Raw genomic sequence first — 20,878 nt, forward strand, 5'->3', positions numbered from 1 at the left:
AAGGAATCAGAGTACATGTAAGTGCATATCTGTAACAAAACTTCACACTGAGGGATGCACCACTCTTTGTTCTCACCTTGTCCAGGTATGTCAGATCGCTCAGGTAAGATGATTGATGTTTGACCTGTACTAAGCATATCCGATTACTCACAGATGATTATTTCATAATTAACAGGTACACACCTACAGCATCTCTCCAGGGGTATGGCTTTATAAGGCATTATCATCCTGCCACCATATCAGCTGAGGCTATCAGGCGACTCACGGCCGGTCATGGGTCACCTCAACATTACGTCAATGACACAGAATATCCAGGTAATTGCACTAATAATAAAATCCTTGTTATATTAAGGTAATATTAATGGTTCTTTCCCCCCTAAATTGGACCAAGTCACCCGTCAAGCATGTGAAACACACGAGACAGGCACTGGGTCACTTAATCCTCACGTCAGTTACAATGGCTATACATGAACTAATAAAAACACCCTTGTTACATCTCGGTCATATCAAAGCCTTATTCAAGACATGGCCAATCTGTCTTTGTCAAAACTGCTGAATCAGCAAAGCTATTTCTACACCATGTCAGGTGTTCACTGGGTCAAGCCCCAGTTACATCACCACCAGGTAATGCATATACGGAAAAACTAAGAATTTTTTTTTCAAATTTGTCACAGCGAGAGTATTTTTAAACATCCTGAACTACTTAAAGGATTAAACTACAGTGGAGATGATATATTTGTCTTCATATGTAACTTTTCATGTACTTGACGTGCAAAGTTGAGAGAACTGAATTACCCTACATGTACTTATGTACATCAGTACATGTTGCTACATACCCTAATTCTACAACCCTTTTAACTGACTCTGCACCCCATATTTTGAAACATTCTGACAAAATATTATTTTCGACACTGAAACTTACAATTTTCCAACAGAACATGATCCCATGTTCCAAGCAAACTGCAAAGTACCTTTCTAAAATCAGCAGATCTCTTAGATCCAGGGAAAATGAACACGTTAGTCATGGACAAAAGTTAAGGTCATTTAAGGTAATGGTGTTCATAAATTCCAGTGAAAAAAGTGCTCTATAGGTCGAAAAGATAGGTTGATGATTTACATTTTACCCATTAAAATCAAAGAGCTTAGCTTGTCCCCCAGGGTACCTGAAATAACTAGCCCTGTCCCACTTTGCATGGTAATTGACAAAAACCTCCTGGCTTCAACCCTCCCTGAACTATATAAAAGTGCTGGTTTTGAAACTGGAACCTGATCTGTCAGGCATCAATCAGCTGTGACAAGACCAAAACTTTACCCTACGCCCTCAAAGTGAATGTTCTGCAACATTGGAGGAATCTTATCTCATCTGGGCAGATAATGTTATAATTTTTGTGAATTTCATACCTGAACGATACGTTTTAGTCTTCAAAATCTTTGAAATTATCTTTTCAAAATGTATCCAAAGTTAACCCTTAATTGCCAAACTTTCTAAGGATTTTGGGTACAAGCACTTTTAACTCGGGTCAGAGAGTGTCTGTTTCTATCATACACAAGGCACCAGCTGTTCACCAGGGCTAAACTCAGATGACAGCATCCTCATTACAGGTAAGTTTCCAGGTGAGAAGGGCTTGACGACCTTTTTTTCACCTGGATGGACATTCCAGCTCTGGTCAACATCCCCAGTACCGGCCAACAACACGTTTCCGTGGCGATTAAGCCTTACCCTAAAGCTGTTGGTAAACAACAGAGTTTCGACACGCGCCTGGGTAAAGGATAAGGGATTTAAGCATGGACACCAGGGGATGAAGTGTAGCTAGGATTACACATGGGATGGTTGGATCAATGGACGGGGACGAGAGACTTATAGGCTTACCTTCAGCATGACTGACCCTTCCCTGACCAGGTTAAAACAAGCAGGTTGCTAAAATATGATGTCCCACCATGAAAAATATGGTGACTGTAATGGAAATGTACAAGGACACTCCTCATGTTGATGTATTTTCATAATGCTGCCTCAGTTAAATGATATGCCAAAGACACCAGACATAGTGTCCCACAATGGATTATCCCAATGGCACATGTTCTAGAGCAAGACATTAACTACAATAAAGTGCACCTAGGGAAAAAAAAGTACACTCTGCGAATCTTTTCATGCAAGACATATAGCCATAGTCGTGCACTCTATTACAGACTGAGCACTCTGTCTTTACAGGGCATAATCTGTGTACCCAAAGGTATACCCCATGGTTCAATATTTGTACCCATTCGCAATGGGGGACCGATTTACCAAAATATACACCTTTCAAATATCCACAATTCTGTTTTATTTTGCAACAGTGGGGTTACATTTAACATGTAAATTGAGAAGTGAGGGTATGCGGCAAGCATTATGGTGGGAGGAAATTGGGCAGAGCCAAGGGGAAATCCATGACCATCCGCAGGTTGCTGGCAGAACTTCAACGTGCGGCCTGGGAGAAAGCCAGCTAGACTTCAACTCACAGCGACTGCATTGGTGAGAGGCTCCCGGGTAATTACGCTGTGCTAGTGCGCTAACCAACTGAGCCACGGAGGCCCCTACGCAACAAAGTTTGACTCCAAATCAAATTAAAAGGGAGCATATAAATCAGAATGTGAAAAAGTTGAAGAATAAGGCCAATAAAATTATACTTTTTGTGAAGCTCTGGAGTTGGTCAGCTCAAGCAATACAGTTTAGGATCCAAATCAAATTTCAAACATGTATGTGAAGAAGTTGAAGATTAAGGGTACTATATTTTTTATACCTCACAATGAATGAATGAATGAATATGGTTTAACTAACCCCATATCACATGCCTCTCAAGAAAACCTTCTCTTAATCCTTAATGAAGACAGTAATTAGCTTTCTCTTGCCTTTTCCTGGCAGAATTGTAAGCTTAAACAATTCCTTAACTGGCAGCCTCTGACACCACCAACCTAACATACACATTAAATAAACTAAAATTTTGCCCACAATAGTACATTTCTAGAGGCAAACAAATGTCACAAAACATTATTTTTGATGCTGAAACTTACAATATTTTCCCATAGATTATAATCACATCATGTGCCAAACAAACCTCAAAATACTTATCTAAAATCAACAGAACTCTCAGAATCAGGACAAATGGGCAAGTTAGTCTTGGACAAAATCTATAGACATTTAGGGTATGTTAGTGTACCAAGGCACACACCAAGGGAGGTAAATCCTTTCACTGGTAAAAGAATGATCTTCAATGATGTGGGAGAGTTACTGCCCCTTGAAAAATGTGATAACAATTTCAGAGAATTTGTGTACTTTCATGTACATGTACATTGTGAAATCATTTAAAGTCTCACAGTACAAAATAGCCACTTCTGCTTTTCTCTGCACAGAAAACCAAAATCACATACCGGACCAAAAACTATGACATGATTTTTGGATAAAGTGCTAATGAATCAGGTAAACAAGGCTCATGTTGAGCCAAAACCCTCTCATTAACAGACAGTCTGTTCATTTGAATGAGGATCAAAACAGTACTGACCTTTGACCTGTGATGATGGTGGTGATGGTGACGACCTTTGGTGCTATGGCGATGAACTCTGTAACTAGGTTTACGTTTCTTGATGCTCCCTAATCGACGAGCCATGGTAACCAAAATCTCAAAATGGGCAGTTGTCAAAAATTCTACTGCTTTTAACTGCTCAAATTGGTTTGCCACAAAACAAACTAGTGACAAGTCTGAAAATTCTGCACAAATTCTTTCAAATTATGAAAACAGTGAGTTCCTCAAATATTCTCACTTGATGCTCAATGATCCTCAGAATTTAATTTCAATGAATTCCTCTGACAAATATATTCTTTGACTTTGGAAAAAACAGGTCATTAGACAAATTTTTCACTCCTCCAGAATGCCAGAGAGAAAACCACTTCCTCTACTTTCCCTTGATGAGCTGAGGCACAAATGCTAAAATCTCAAGGTTAAAAAAAAAAACCCACACAATCCCGTCCTCATAGGAATCCTAGAAACTTGGGTTTCCTCGCTATAAATCCTAGAACGGAAACAATCCGATCTTTGATGCCAACAACAAAGTCAGTTGGTGTTCACTGCTCGAATGTTATTCTTCCAAGTTTTGGGTTTCCTTGAAAATTTCTGCAAAAACCTCTTATTCAAATCTCCACAAGGCAGAAGAGCTGACCAATTCACATCCCAGGCCAGGGATTATAACAACCCTGTCAATTCTGAACCAATTAGCCCTGTGTCTGTGTTGTCCCAAGCAGACTCCCAGCAACAAGTGATGCTGGCAGATTCTGGACCTGACAGAGAGCAGCCCCCTGAAACTTGACACTGTGGGGGTCAAAGGGGGAGACAGAAACAGAGAGACCATGTTGTGGTGAGAGGAAAGCAGTTTGTGAGGGGGGGTGAGTCGGATCATGTCACAAACAACACAAACCCCATCTATTGTCTGTGATCACAAAACACTGCTGTAAATCCCTGAATGTTTTCAAAGTTTTAGCCAGCCTGATTATTTATAGAGGTTTATGGCCACCACCAAAGGTGGTTAGAAAACCACAAAACAGCACATAACACAAATCTGCTTCTACAATGACAATGACTACGATGAGTTCCTCTCTGGTCCCCAGCAGTGACAAACACTATTGTAGTGATGTAAACACCAATATAAATTACCCGTAACAAACATTTGAGAAAAATATGCTATAAGTTTATTTTTGAACACAGAAAGACACAGAGAAAACACAAAAATGTTGCATTTCTTTCCCATTTTTTTAGAAAGGTAAACATACGTTTACAGTGTGACTGTGTATCTCATAGTGTGCCTGTAATTTGCAGTTTGATTGTTATTCGAAGTGTGACTGTGTAACTCACAGTGTGACAGTGTAATTCGCAGTGCGCCTGTAATTCATGGTGTGACTGTACTTTGCAGTGTGACTGTGTAATTCGCAGTGCGCCTGTAATTCATGGTGTGACTGTACTTTGCAGTGTGACTGTAATTTGCAGTGTGACTGTGTACAGTCTGACATCAGCCAACATACAGAGGTATATTTTCTCACATCTCTATCTCGTCACAATATGATAAACAGACAGAGACTGTTGTAACGGTGTAATTTGCAGTGTGACTGTAATTTGCAGTGTGTCTGTGTACAGTCTGACATCAGCCAACATACAGAGGTATATTTTCTCATATCTCTATCTCGTCACAACATGATAAACAGACAGGGACTGTTGTAACGGTGTAATTTGCAGTGTGACTGTAATTTGCAGTGTGTCTGTGTACAGTCTGACATCAGCCAACATACAGAGGTATATTTTCTCACATCTCTATCTCGTCACAATATGATAAACAGACTGTTGTAATGGTGTAATTTGCAGTGTGACTGTAATTTGCAGTGTGTCTGTGTACAGTCTGACATCAGCCAACATACAGAGGTATATTTTCTCACATCTCTATCTCGTCACAATATGATAAACAGACTGTTGTAACGGTGTAATTTGCAGTGTGACTGTAATTTGCAGTGTGTCTGTGTACAGTCTGACATCAGCTAACATACAGAGGTATATTTTCTCACATCTCTATCTCGTCACAATATGATAAACAGACAGAGACTGTTGTAACGGTGTAATTTGCAGTGTGACTGTCATTTGCAGTGTGTCTGTGTACAGTCTGACATCAGCTAACATACAGAGGTATATTTTCTCACATCTCTATCTCATCACAACATGATAAACAGACAGGGGCTGTTTCGGCTTTCCCTTTCTCACAGCCACTCAATCCTTCCTTGACAATCAAAAACTGGAGAATATTTTCTCTCAATGTAAAAAAAAACAGTGTCCTAACAACTAGCAGATCTAGGGTAGACCGCGGCTCTGGTTGAAGTAGTATATGTATAGGTACAGTGATGTGATATACACATCTACAGTGCACTGGTACCGACTTCACAATGTACAAGCAATCCAGTACCAGACTCAACAATCCCCCGTTTCTTGGTAATTATACACAGATAAGGCAAATGAGGAAAAATACAACAAAGAAAACCAGATCAATTCTGAAAATAATATGCCCTCAAAATAACCCCACCATGAAATCTGCCACTGCAACATGTAAAGTACCTCTATAATGCCACCACGAAATCTGCCACTGCAACATGTAAAGTACCTCTATAATGCCACCACGAAATCTGCCACTGCAACATGTAAAGTTCCTCTATAACCCCACCATGAAATCTGCCACTGCAACATGTAAAGTACCTCTGTAACCTGGAAGAGACACATACTACATCAACCACAATAAGCTTTGGCCAACACACAGTCCACATCCTCCGGTGTACAAAAAAAGATATGATGATGTTTTAAAACCACAGGAGCTGATATATTGTTCTAAAACTGCATTTAGCCATTGCCCAGAAATTTCTGAGTATTCATGCACTACTGAGAATTCTAAAAGCTGGAACCTCAAGCAATCACTCACTCTAAAAGCTGGAACCCCAAGCACTCACTCACTCTAAAAGCTGAAACCCCAAGCACTCATTCACTCTAAAAGCTGGAACCCCAAGCACTCACTCACTCTAAAAGCTGGAACCCCAAGCACTCACTCACTCTAAAAGCTGAAACCCCAAGCAATCACTCACTCTAAAAGCTGGAACTCCAAGCACTATATCACTCTAAAAGCTGGAACCTCAAGTACTCACTCACTCTAAAAGCTGGAACCATAAGCACTCATTCACTCTAAAAGCTGGAACCTCAAGCACTCACTCACTCTAAAAGCTGGAACCTCAAGCACTCACTCACTCTAAAAGCTGGATGCACTCGGCCAGCAGATGAATAATTTGCAATTAAAGGACAAATTAAAGGACCTGAGTAATGACCTCTTTTGTCCTATGCAAAATGAATACTGAAATTTGAGAAGGTTCACTAGTTACAAAGTGTGAGTTTTAGTATTCAAATCAACAAACTAATTCAAAATACTTCAAAAGCCTTTTTAATCCTTTCATTTCACATTATCTTTTTACTTCATTTTCCCATCTTTATTTCTTTCCTTTTTTTTCCCCTAATAGTGGATCAGACTTACTCCCTCAGATGATACCCTTTCGGAATAATGTTTCAGCAAAACATAATTAATTATTCATAATAAAGATCTTTAATTCCATCCAAAACTATACTTTTTTCGTCTGAACTTTTAGAGCAAACATATTACATAAATTGAAATAAATTTAAATGATATATTTTCGTCAAACAAAAAGGTCTCAGGATAACAGGCATTCCAATGTTAACAATGAATCGATGGGTCAAAACAGACATTCATATACCGGTAGCTATGAGGACGTTTAGGTACAGGTCAATAATGGCAAGGCCAATTCCCAAAACGACGTCTAACACAAACCACCAAAGAACTAAGAAAGTATCTGAAACTGTTTCAGATCAAAAAGAAATGACCAACAAGCAAGCTACACAGCTGACCCCCACTTTTCTGTATCAGTCTCTTGTATATGCCCCAGGGAGGGGCACAGGGTATCGCGTTACACCTCATTAAGGCTGAAACACTCCCTATTTTATGCTCAAGGCCTCTCATACAATAACAACCTGACCCAGGCTTTGGTCCACACAAATATCCCGGTGTCAGATTTTATCTGGAGCATGGAATTTTAACGAGTTCATTAAAGTTATTTCCATTCCTGGTCTAGACTGATAACTTAAACTGTAACCACATGAAATGTGAAACACAAAACAGCTCAGAATATCTCCTTGGCTAATGCCACACCTTGATCCCAATGGGGATTTGGCATTACGCCGTGAATTAAATTGTTCCTAATAACACTTTGTCATGCACCTAAAGTTCAGCATTTTCCTGATGACAAATTGTGCTTGATCCTGACTGATCCATCTCTACAGGGCCGTTAAGAGTTTTAGAGTTGGACTGATTTTAACTTTAAAAAAAAAATTCACCGTTGGCATCAAAAGTATCATTTTAAGGCCTATATATTTTTCTCTTAGTGCATTTCTACACACCAAAATTTCGGTGAAATACAGTACACGGGAATGTCCATTAACCGCAATATTACAATGTTAATTCATATACTGGCTTAATTTCAAGAATACAACAAACTCACGCCCAGCTGTCCATTATCCCACAGGACATACTACAGAAGGAAATAACTTTGAGCAGGTCTGACACATTAAACACTTAGACTGATGTTTAATAAGGATACACCCTTCTCTTCCAGAGTAAATTACTGTTTCGAGAATTGAAAGATTTAAATACCAGCTCTCCTCCGGGCATGCTGTAAGCAAACACGAACTAGCTATTTTCACAATGATGCAGTCTAAGAAAGTTTGGCATGAAAATGTGGACCAGTCAGAAATTAAGTTTCTATCAACAGTGTAATTCAGAATTCAAACAGCATATACTTGGAGATATATGTAAGAACAAAACTGTCCAGAAGCAATAACAAGACAGCCTGCTCTTCCACCCTGCAATGTGAAAAACCTCAACCATGCTCCCTGTCATAATTTTCATACAGAAATAATTCAACTGCCCAGTTTTATGATGCTTGCATCTTTAGTGACACAAACAAATCATTTTAGCATCATTTTCATAATAACTCCATTCATAAATTACACTGAAAAAAGTGCTTTAGAGGTTGAAAAGGCTGAAGATCTACAGAATATATACATGAATGCTGAGTTTGGACTTGAGGTTTCTTTCTGTAGTGTTCTACTTCTCAAAGCCATTGTAGAATACTGTTAAGATCATGTCTGGCTGCTACGATATCTTACTGTTTTATTCTCGTATATCTATATCTTATGTTGATTTTACACAGTCTTTATTTTGTGGCTTTGACTCCATACATTTGAAATTTAGTTCTCCTGATGATGGCAAAATAAGATGCCGAAATATTGGATCAAAGTGAGTCTTTCGGAGTTACGCTACTCGTGTACCGCTCCGCTTTATAGAGCCTGTATATGTGCATTACTGTGGAACTTCCAGGCAGAGAAGTTTCTCTCATCATTTAAATATTCATAGTTTTGCAATGATGTCATCGCTGTTCTAAGCCAATCATCAGTACATTCTTTGGTCATATGACTAGAGTACTGGAGATGAATGCTTGGGGTTTAACGTCTTACTCACTAGAGGTGAAAACAAAGCGAATTTTACCCAGGTGAAATAGGCATTGAAGACGATTTTAGCATTTAAAAAAAAAATGAAAAAAATATGGCTTTTAGGCAAGAAAATCTTTCTGGAAAAGTAAACAGAATGTGTCTAGCCTTCAGATATGATGTTGTCAATGTCCTGTAGCACTCTAAAGCTGGAGGAATCAGCAAAAATAAGCATTTCTCCCAATTAGCTCCCTGTTATTCATCACCTCCTGCTCCTTACGAGGAACCCGGGCGCTCAAAGCTATAAAGATATATGTACAAGTATACAATTACCTGGCGTGGAGCAGTCCTGTAACTGGTCCCCATTCTACTCCTGGTCAACAGTAGTCATGCAATACTGTCTTGGTCAGTTGTAGTGCACATGCACTCTGTGTTAGTGGACACCCTTAAATAGTCACAAGAGGATTTACTCTAACTTCTATACATTGTTCAGGCCCAGCTGAACTACCCACCTAGGAAGCGGGCCTGGGTGCAGTTTCAAGGTCACATGTCAAGGTCATGGCAGTATAAAATTTATCAGGCAAACTTTGAAGGTTTAACTGTTTATCTTGTGCAAGTGTTATCTAAGTCAGGTCAACATCGCTTAGTCCAAGAGCACATCAACTCTCAGAGCTAACACCAGGGTGTAATTAGTACCAAAATGACCTTTGACTTTTTAAAGGGTGGGTCATATACAAATAACAATCAAAGTCCTTCAGCACCATGCTAACAAAGCCTGAATTGTTTAGGAAACTTTTCTGATATCCCTTCAGAGACCACATGCATCTCCTGAGCCTAATTCCTCCAGGGTCAGTCTGGGAATAAAAAGCTAAATGCCCGAGAGGAGTACTAATAATATTGACTTTAGTAGGTGTTTATGTGGTGGTTCCAGTGACTATCACACCCCCACCCACCACCCTGGCTCCCCTGTAGTCATCACAATAGACCATGATTGGGCAGATTATAACATTCTGGGTCACACACTCTACTTTGGGCCTGTTCCACACACACACACACTGGGGCCTTTAAGGGGAACGGAAATTGTTACTCATTGACTGCTGCTTGAGATACCAGGGTAAAACTGTGCATAATTATGAGGATGGAACAAAGGTCTACCAGTGTGCTGTGATTTTTAAGTACTGTCATTGGGATAGGGGAGAAATATCAGCCCCTAGGGCACAGAAAAAAGTGTAACCAACTTTAAGCACAAATATTCAGATTTTACAAACAACCAATGGGTAACAAGTTGTTGCCATACAAAGCTGGTTTACAAAACCAAAATTTGGTCTGATTGTAGAATCACAAACCTATTTAATCATATCTTTACAATTACATTGTGATGGTAGTTAAATGTTTACTTGGATAAGTGAGCTTCGGGAAAAAGGCCTCTGGTCTCCCACTCTTTTCACCAGGATTACCTCCCCCTGACCAGAAAAAGACAAACAAACTAGCCCATGCCATCACACCTGTCATGATGTAATCAATCAACAGATCACGTACCTGTTCTTACAGAGTTACCCTCAGGTAAGCTGATAGAAACACACAGGATTATGTCACAGAGACTGTCTTAACACTATGACAACTCGCATGCTGATTAGCTGACTGACTGCAGAAGTCTCCAGAGTTTAGTCTCACACACAGGGTTAGTCTCACACACAGTATTGTCCTAATGCTGCAATTACCATTTCAATCCCGAGGGAAAACGTTGGCAGTGACATTACGCGTACTTTCAACAAAGTGAATCGACACCAGTGAAATTCAATCCTTGCACACAGCAGCGAGATTTGCATCTTAGGCTAGATTTTCCAACCTAAACGTTTTACAATCAGAACACACCGAAATCAAGTTGGTCCACCAAAAGTCCTCGACTCATTGTTGTTAAGTGCCAAACTGAACAAATTTCCAACAGTATTTTGAGTAAAAAAACTCCAAATAAACTCATTTATTTATTTCCTTGGTGTTTTACACCATTCAAATAAACCTATTCTATTCACTGAAGAATGGATGACTGGCAAAACATGTTGAACATTACAAACATGTTTTTGTTTTCTTTTACAGTAAACACATTCAGGTAATCTGTGCATTTGTAACCTGTTCAGTTTACCTGTACAGCTAAGATTTGTTTTATAGTAAACACATTCAGGTAATCTGTGCATTTGTAACCTGTTCAGTTTACCTGTACAGCTAAGGTTTGTTTTATAGTAAACACATTCAGGTAATGAGTGCCTTTGTAACCTGTTCAGTTTACCTGTACAGCTAAGATTTGTTTTATAGCAAACACATTCAGGTAATGAGTGCCTTTGTAACCTGTTCAGTTTACCTGTACAGCTAAGATTTGTTTTATAGCAAACACTTTCAGGTAATGAGTGCCTTTGTAACCTGTTCAGTTTACCTGTACAGCTAAGATTTGTTTTATAGCAAACACATTCAGGTAATGAGTGCCTTTGTAACCTGTTCAGTTTACCTGTACAGCTAAGATTTGTTTTATAGCAAACACATTCAGGTAATGAGTGCCTCTGTAACCTGTTCAGTTTACCTGTACAGCTAAGGTTTGTTTTATAGTAAACACATTCAGGTAATGAGTGCCTTTGTAACCTGTTCAGTTTACCTGTACAGCTAAGATTTGTTTTACAGCAAACACATTCAGGTAATGAGTGCCTTTGTAACCTGTTAAGTTTACCCGTACAGCTAAGATTTGTTTTACAGCAAACACATCCAGGTAATCAGTGCCTTTGTAACCTGTTCAGTTTATCTGTACAGCTAAGTAATACTAGCTTATTCAATGAATCTCTGTATAATAATATATCTTGCACATGTACAGCAATCACAGCTAGATATATCCCTTAACAATGCAAATAATTCCTACCCCTACTTTCCATTTCAACCTGTTTCTGGTCTGCTCAGGGTTTTTTTTTTTGTTTTTTGAACTGTCCTCTCTGTTTACATTTCCACTTTTGTGTGATTGCTGATATCTCCCCTTACCAGTTCAGGACAGCTGAAGCTGAGCAAACCTCCATTGTTTAGGTGGCCCTTTATCTGTAGTTGATGTAACCAAGGTATAGTCTTACCTGGCATGTTTAGTAAACAAGGACTAGAGTGTGTGTTAGATTGAATACAGAACAAACACACACACCAGATTGAGGGCAACCACAGAAATGAGGCCATGGGACAATAGCCAAATCACCACCTGGGAGGAAAGGGGTGTTGGAAAATAGCCCCACTGATCATACAGACTTTGATAAGTGAGAAATAAACAAATGTGCAATCACAGGGTGTAAATACAGGATTCAACAGAAAATGTGACATGGACAACGCTAGTGACTAAACAAAATGTGACACAGACAAAGCTAGTGAATAAACAAAATGTGACACAGGCAAAGCTAGTGAATAAACAAAATGTGACACAGACAAAGCTAGTGAATAAACAAAATGTGACATAGACAAAGCCAGTGAATAAACAAAATGTGACACAGACAAAGCTAGTGAATAAACAAAATGTAACACAGACAAAACTAGTGGATAAACAAAATGTGACACAGACAAAGCTAGTGAATAAACACAATGTGACACAGGCAATGCTAGTGAATAAACAAAATGTGACACAGGCATATCTAGTGAATAAACAAAATGTCAGCCTGACAACGTCACGTAGAGAACAATTAAGTAGAAAAAAAACTGAGGTTGATGTGCTCATGATACATATATTGTAAGAATGCTGCTATGTATCGGTGAGTACTTACACATGTATAACCTACAACACTGCTCAAAACAACGTATTTCACAGTGTGGCATACGTTATTACAGTCTGAAATATTACAATACGACATATATTACACTGTACAATATGACATATTACATTGTACAATATGACATATTACATTGTACAATATGACATTAATTGTACAATATGACATATTATATTGTACAATATGACATTAATTGTACAATATGACGTATTACATTGTACAATATGACATTAATTGTACAATATGACACATTACACTGTATAATATGACATATTACATTGTACAATATGACATATTACATTGTACAATATGACATATTACATAGTACAATATGACATATTACACTGTACAATATGACATTAATTGTACAATATGACATATTACACTGTATAATATGATATATTATGTTGTACAACATGATATATTACACTGTACAATATGACATATTACACAGTAACATTCAATACTTCCTGTGCACTGTAAAGTTCAGCATATGTGGTACAGATGCATTGCAGAGAGACAGATTTGTGACGTGTAACAATGTTTATTACTCTACTGATGCTAAATGCTATATTCAAGAACTGGACAGATTACAGTGTGAGATACCAGTACTACTTGCATGAAGAAAACCCTGATACTTCTCCCTTCACGTAACCATACATGTAGACATAATCACGAACTACAATACAATAATCCACACACCAAACACCATGCAGATGTACATCAACATATAACAAATAGAACAAAAACAAAAAAAAAATATCATTCTTTATACACAAAAATCCCTTTCCTTCATGCAGGTATCAGGAATATTGTACTCCAATAACAAGCCGTTAATAAGCCATTACATAATGAAGTATACATGTATTCTGTCATTGCCATGGTCACTTAATTTCAAAATTACATGTAGCGTGACTGTTTTTGTTATCATGCCATGCCCTAACACATGCCCAGGCCATGACACATGCTGACATGTACTCAGTGATTATGGTTTAATGCCACTTTGACAAAGTTTTACCTCGTTACGATGCTGACATGGATACAGAACACTCCATAGATGTCAGCATTCATTACCATGACTACCCTAAATGACCATAAATTTTGTCCATCACTAACTTGCCCATTTTTTCTGATACTGCGAGTTCCATCGATTTTAGAAAGATGTTTTGAGGTCTGCTTGGAACATGGGATGATGTTCTACTGAGAAATTGTGAGCTTTAGCACTAAAAATAACATATTGCAACATTTACTTGCCTCCAAAAATGCACTTTTGTGATTGTAATTTGAGGTCATTTAGGGTACATGGGTGACATCAGAGACACCTGGTGCTGTCAATGGCGATAACTGTGTCTGTCAAACTTATAGCACTAGATGGCAGCCAGTAACTGCACCTAAATCACGCAGTTGTAAAAAAACAACTTTTGCTTATTTATAAGTTTGTTTATTGTACAATACTTTCACAAGAATCAAAGAGCTATTTTTGAGATGAGATTTACGAGGATGTTCCAAACGCAAATGCACACAATGAAAGAACGGACAAAATCTGAACTGTTTTAATTCCTGTAGAAGAATCTCTGGAAAGGACTGTTTTGTTTTTCTTTTTTATGGTCCATAGTTTTGAAATTTTATTATAAATTCAAAAACATTACATTCTTTTTCAATTCCTTCTTTCTCAAGAACATGACTTTTATCAAAGCTTCACTGTGTATCAACCTCATTTTAACCATTTTGGCATCTCCTATTATTTTCTCCGCACAGTCAAAAAGCCAAATAAATGCTCAAATAAATTCAAACTGCGGTCTCCGTGATTCAGTTGGTTAGCCCGCTAGCACAGCGAATTGGCCCAGGAGTCTCTCACCAATGTAGTCACTGTGAGTTCAATTCCAGTTTATGCTGGCTTACACTACGGGCATGGTGGGAAGGTCTGGCATCAACCTACGGAAGGTTGTGGGTTTCCCCTGCCCAGTTTCCTCCCACCATAATGCTGGTTGCTGTCATATAAGTCAAATATTTGTGAATCAAACAAATAAATTCAAACATGAAACCAAAACCATCAATAGCTTTGACAAACAATAAGTAAGCACAACAACTCGAAGCGATCTTCACTGAAAACCAAGGACATAAACATTTGCTGGTATAAATAACAAAGACAGAAGCGTACAAGCCTGCACACCCAGCACTGTGTAGTTTATACAACATGCCCGCTCAAACTCTGCCAACAAGACAACATAAGCGTATGTGTGATCATTTAGTCTTACCACATAATGCTGAGATGACATCGTTCTGGTTGCTGATGAATTCTTCAATTAAAACCAGCAAGATACATTTGTTAACAATTAAACATCCAACCGACGTAATAATAAGATAATTTTACTTACAGCAAAGTTGTAAACATTCACTCGTACATTTGGTCATTGGTCAACTGGTTAAGACTTTCTCAGCTTTTGTCCACATGTAGGAAGCCTTGAATCCAAACTTTTTTTTTTTGCCATTTTTTCACAAAGAGCTTTATTTATATATCTGATTGGCGTTTTACACTGTACTCAAGAATATTTCATTTACACGACTGTGGCCAGCATTATGGATCATCCGTAGGGTGGCGGCAAATCTTCCAACGTATGGTGTCTGATGAGACAATGAGTTGTGTCTTAATGTAACATCAGACATCAACGTAATTAATGTACAATGTACATGTAGATGTTCATCAAATAAAACAATTTTTGTGTCTAGTGATTGAATTCATTCCCAGCAATGATTCCACAAAAAATACCTTCAAGTTGACTATAACTACCATGGCAACATATCTTAAAGAAATACGTTGCCATGATACTTCTAATCAACTTCACCCATCATCCCTTAGCAACACAGAGCCTAGGTCCATGTGTAATACTGGGACAGTGGGTACATGTATCTCTGACTGATCCAGACACAAGCCATACATGTACTTCCTCACAGACAGGTATCATTTGGCCCTGGTGGTGGTGGTGGTGTGTGTGTGTGTTGGGTGGGGGGGACAGGGGATCTAGTGTCACCCCAGAGTATAGTGTTACCCTATCACCAGGATACTTATACTGATATATATGTACACCCATAAACAATCGGTCTGTACTGAGCACAGAGTCCATCATAGGACGCCTTCCAATGTACTTGAACATAATATTTCTGTTTTCTGTCAAAATCTTGTGGTTACTTCAGCTTTTGGACTTTGGAAATGCATTCAGCAAGAAAATGAGCTATTTTTATGGTTCTTATGAAACAAGATTTCATTATGTACACATAATACTAAATAGCAGTAACAATTTCTCTTCTTCAAAGGTAGCCGATGAAGACAATACATGTATGTGTAGCATCTTACCATAATTCCTCAGCCTTTACGCATATGAAAGAGCAACTTTAATTGCAATTTAAGCACGTTTTTAATTTGATTTTGGAGACAAAATTACATCAGTTGGTTAGGCCAACACAGAGATTAATTTTTTTAGTGTACACAGAATAATGCCCTCAGAATTTGCTTGAACGTGCGAAGAGTTGAAACATTACCGTACTTTAATTTAACATATTTCGGTTTACAGCAAATTGAAGAAAAAAAATTTTTTTCGTAAGCCAACAAAATAACCTTGCATATTTCTTTATTTGACACCACATTCAGAAATTTTTCATTTAACCAATATGAAGGTCAATGTTATGGGTGAAAGAAACTAGAATGCTCACAGTAAACCACCCTTGGTAATTTAGAAAGTCACCTACAGTTAGCTCTTATGCCACAGAATGGTGAAATGTTAAACTCTCTAATCTTGACAATATGATCTGAAAATTTCAGGTGAGAATTACTGGCCACAGATTTTTGGTGTGTATACAGCAGACTGTCCTGGGCTGGGCCCTGAAGGGTCAGGTGACATGGGTTCATTGAAATGCCCAGACCTAACTAAGTACACATTAACTGGTAGAAAGGCCACCTTTGTGGAAACACAGCGGCCATCAAGTGGTCTACTTTATGACCAATCATGCTTGTTTTCCTCAAACATTAACATTTCTGGTCGTTCATAAATGCAAATAAGCGTACCTGATCCTCCTAAGCTTAAGCATTTAAAGGAAAAAACATAGCTAAAATATGAAGTAAGTTTCATCATACACAAAACTCAAAACTATGTGTAAACACACTTTCGTTTATTTTTTCAGATTTGTTTTAAGATTACTGAAAGGTATCCACATATCTGAGAACTGATATGGCCTTATGAGCCATACTGACCGTATCTAGGAACTCCGATGTCACATCACCTTTTTCTCCTCTAATGTTCAACAGAAGGAAGGAAATTTTGGGAACATTATTTCAGTAAACTTTTACCCATGGGTAAAAAGAGTTCTTCCAACATTCAGTGTCATGATCAGGGTTGGAAAAACTTCCTGTGATGTCAGAGTTCCTAAACTCTGATAGTATGGTCTATAAAAGCCTAGCTTAGAATTCAAATGTGTGAACGCCTTTACATACAACTCCTTTCAGAAAAAAAAATGAAAGTATACAATGTATTTATGCACAGTTTTAAATGGTCTACTTAGGGATGTCTACTTTGTTTTCTAGAGGGCTTTTCCTTTAAGCTAGATATGGGATACTCCATTGGATGGCCCATTGTGCATAGTCCCACTGTTTAAAGGCTTGTTGTGACAACTCACTGAAACCATAATTTCTCCCTCAGGGGAGTATTACAGCCACACTCTCCTAAATTCGTCTTGCAGAATACATGTACATGTAGGTTATACATGTACACGTCGCCTTACATAAAGAACCAGAACTAAAACATAGCCCCTGTGTTATCTGTGCAATTCGTATCTCTGCTCCCTACAACTGCTGAAACACTAATGCAACCATTTAAGTAAGGGAAGGGCCTTGTAACTACACATTCATGTCTTGTACTTTTTCTTATCAAGGAATGTACAGTTACTCTGCTATTCTCCACACCTTAAGAACGCGTGGTTTCCTTGTGGTTACAAAGCGACAAAAGTTGGAATGAAGCCCTAGGGCTCAAAATGTTTGATACTTCCAGCCGGTCACAATGATGAGCTCATTCAGTCTGACTTAAAGGTGTGACTTGTATTTGACTCCATTTGGAGGACACTGTCAAGTAAAATGGGAGTGGATAAAACTCACCAAACAATCATTTATGTGTCGGGAATCATGCATGAATATTTCCATGATTCAAAGTTATCTTTGTTATGAGCTGAGCTCAATTTGAGGTAATCATTTATCAGTTTGAGTTCTTAAAAAGTAAACGATTGAATGGCAATCATTTTCACCCTGAGACTGGACCTTTGTAACTGGACAGATTCTCAACAACAGGTTAATACTTGCTTCTTATTTTGATATTACCAAGAAATCCCTATCCGCTGAAGAAAATGTTTCACAAAATCTTCATTAACGTATACAAATGTACCATTACATATGTTTTAAATATATGTATTGTGAAAAAAAGAATTGTGAGCAACCTGGTTGGTTAAGGCTTAACTTGACACAATAAGCCGAGTCGGCATTTCAGGAGACCCTCAAGTTCACGCAGATATCGAGGCTGAGGCTGTCTCAAATTTATCCAGCTAGAAGGCAAAACTTTACTATACTTGCTAGATTGAGTACACATCTCACGTAGCCGGGTCCGTCGCCCGTAAAATCATGTCTTTTAGCCGCGACAGTTTGCAAGAGCCCCCACCCTGTCTTATCAACAACTGAGTGAACTTGTGAGTCTCCTGAAATGCTGACTCGGCAAAATAGGTCCACCACATGTACATGCACTACATGTGTAATGCTGTGAAATGACAATCAAGCAAAGGGAGATCACCCTGTCGTTACAACTTGAAAATACTGACACATAACAAAGGTAATCACTTGCCAAAAAATGCAACGTGAAGTTTATTTTTCAAAGTGAAATATCCTCCTTTCGAGAAAGACACTGCAGACGTTTTTCTTTCTTCATATATTGACCACTTCACCAATAAAACATGTTATTAACAGAACTGTAACATTTTTTTCCATGCAGGAGACAAATACTGACATTAATTTACTGACACAACGGTCCGGGGGCCACTTTCACAAACCCATATATGGCATTTTTTTTATCGTGCGTTTGACATATGATATTTTGTACGTCACAATTAATGCACCGTTGTCCTCTACCTGCCATATTGTACAAGTACTATTTCTGTGTGAAAGTGGTCCCAGCTCCTGGCCACATGCTAGGTTTAACAAGAAATAATCTAGGGTTTAACAATTTGGGAACACTTTAAAAACACTACAACAGCACATTGAGTAGGAAGTAAAACAGGAACAAAAGAATGCCTGATGTGTACATATATTCTGCTTTTTTCTATGGGCATGTACAATGATCATGCGAATATTGTAATCTGATAAGAATCAAGCGATTTTGATTTGCCTTACTTTTGAATTGTGACCAAATTAAAACTCATGGTACAGCATGCGATAATTGTAAGTTTTTGAGTAGTTTGGCTATCTTGAATTTCAAATTCTGACCGAATTAAAAGCTTTAAGGGAAAATGTTTTATGTCTGTGAAGACAGCGCAAATCCTTCAGTATTTAATGGAGGTAAGTTGTTTCTGTTTGATTTCAATCTCTTGTCCAACTAAAAAATCACACAAACTTAAGATTTATGCCAGGCCATGCTTGAGCGATTTAAAGACAAAATTTAACAGGACACTTGTATAAGATATAACAGCGTACAAATACCTTGAATTACCAATCACTATATGATAGGCCTAAAAGAAACAACAGCTACATCAAAGTCAAAGTTTGAAAGGTGATAGCAACAAGACCAGCACTGTACAGATTTTGAGGTTGACTTGTGTTTTATGCCACATTCAAGAATATTTCTATTATATTATGGTGGCCAGCATTATAGTGAGAGGAAACTGGGCAGTTGACCACCTGCAAGTGGCTGACAGACCTTCTCAGAGAGGTAGTCAGCATGAGTTGGACTTGAACATCCAGCCACCGCAATGGTGAGAGGCTCCTGGGTCACTGCATGAGCTCCACTAGCATGCTAACCAGTATTATGAAGAATTTGTTAGTTGTCAATAAACAAAAAACAAATAATCAAGTATTAATTGTTTACTAAATAACACAATGCAAGTCTCTGCCCCACATACAGTATGTGTGTTGGAGAAATCTGGGAATCATTTCAGACAAAATAATGAAATCAGGTCCAAGCTGGAAAATTATCTCCACCTGAGAATGATGTTAAACAATAGCTGGAAAGGGTAAGTTCCTGTCCCAAGGGAGGTAATTAGATTTACCATCCTTCAATGGCATAAATCTAATGCCGCTATAGCAAATCTGGCAGGCTTATGCTGCAACATACCCTTGAGCTGGATCCTCAAATAAACTGGATCCTCACATAAACTGAAAGCATTAATGATAGCTTTTACTTAACACTGTGTGAAGCTGCATGAATACACCCTATAGTGAGCCTGAAAAGTCTGGGGCTGCTTGCAATAAGTACATTTTTTTTTTTTTTCATCTTTGATATATTTATCTGATTGGTGTTTTATGCCGTACTCAAAAACATTTCACATATACGACGGTGAAGAGCATTTTGGTGGAAGGAAACCGGGCACATGACCATCGCAGGTTGCTGCCCACGTACGGCCAGAGAGGAAGCCGGCATGAGCTACCAGGTACCTAGAAGGGACCAAAGAATTATGGGGTGTGTGAGATGAGCAATACAGGTATGACCTACCTCTTCCACTTCCCCGTCACTCTCCATGTTGTGGAGTTTCTCACGACTTTTCCTGTTTGGAGATCGTCCTCTGGAGTCCAGTGTGGATGTACTTGAGTCTATATTGTTTTTCCTGCGTAAAAAAAAATAATCACAAATTATCATGTTTGTCACTTTCATTCATCCTTCAAGGCAAAGAAAACACCTAACTGAAAAATGTAAGATGAAGGATTATTTAAAACACTGTCCCAGAAAATATTTATTTACA

The 20,878-nt window shown here is 38.3% G+C and overlaps 1 protein-coding gene across 1 annotated transcript in view; it reads right to left on the bottom strand.

Annotated features, from left to right (window-relative positions):
• The window catches only part of LOC135463004 (tight junction protein ZO-1-like), a 102,863-nt gene that overhangs the window by 41,148 nt on the left and 40,837 nt on the right, over positions 1-20,878 (bottom strand). The window contains exon 3 of the mRNA XM_064740324.1: positions 20,628-20,743. Within this exon, the coding sequence (XP_064596394.1) occupies positions 20,628-20,743 (116 nt within the window). The remainder of the gene's footprint in view (positions 1-20,627; positions 20,744-20,878) is intronic.

The sequence above is a fragment of the Liolophura sinensis genome, chromosome 2, assembly GCF_032854445.1.
Source record: "Liolophura sinensis isolate JHLJ2023 chromosome 2, CUHK_Ljap_v2, whole genome shotgun sequence".
NCBI lineage: Eukaryota > Metazoa > Mollusca > Polyplacophora > Chitonida > Chitonidae > Liolophura > Liolophura sinensis.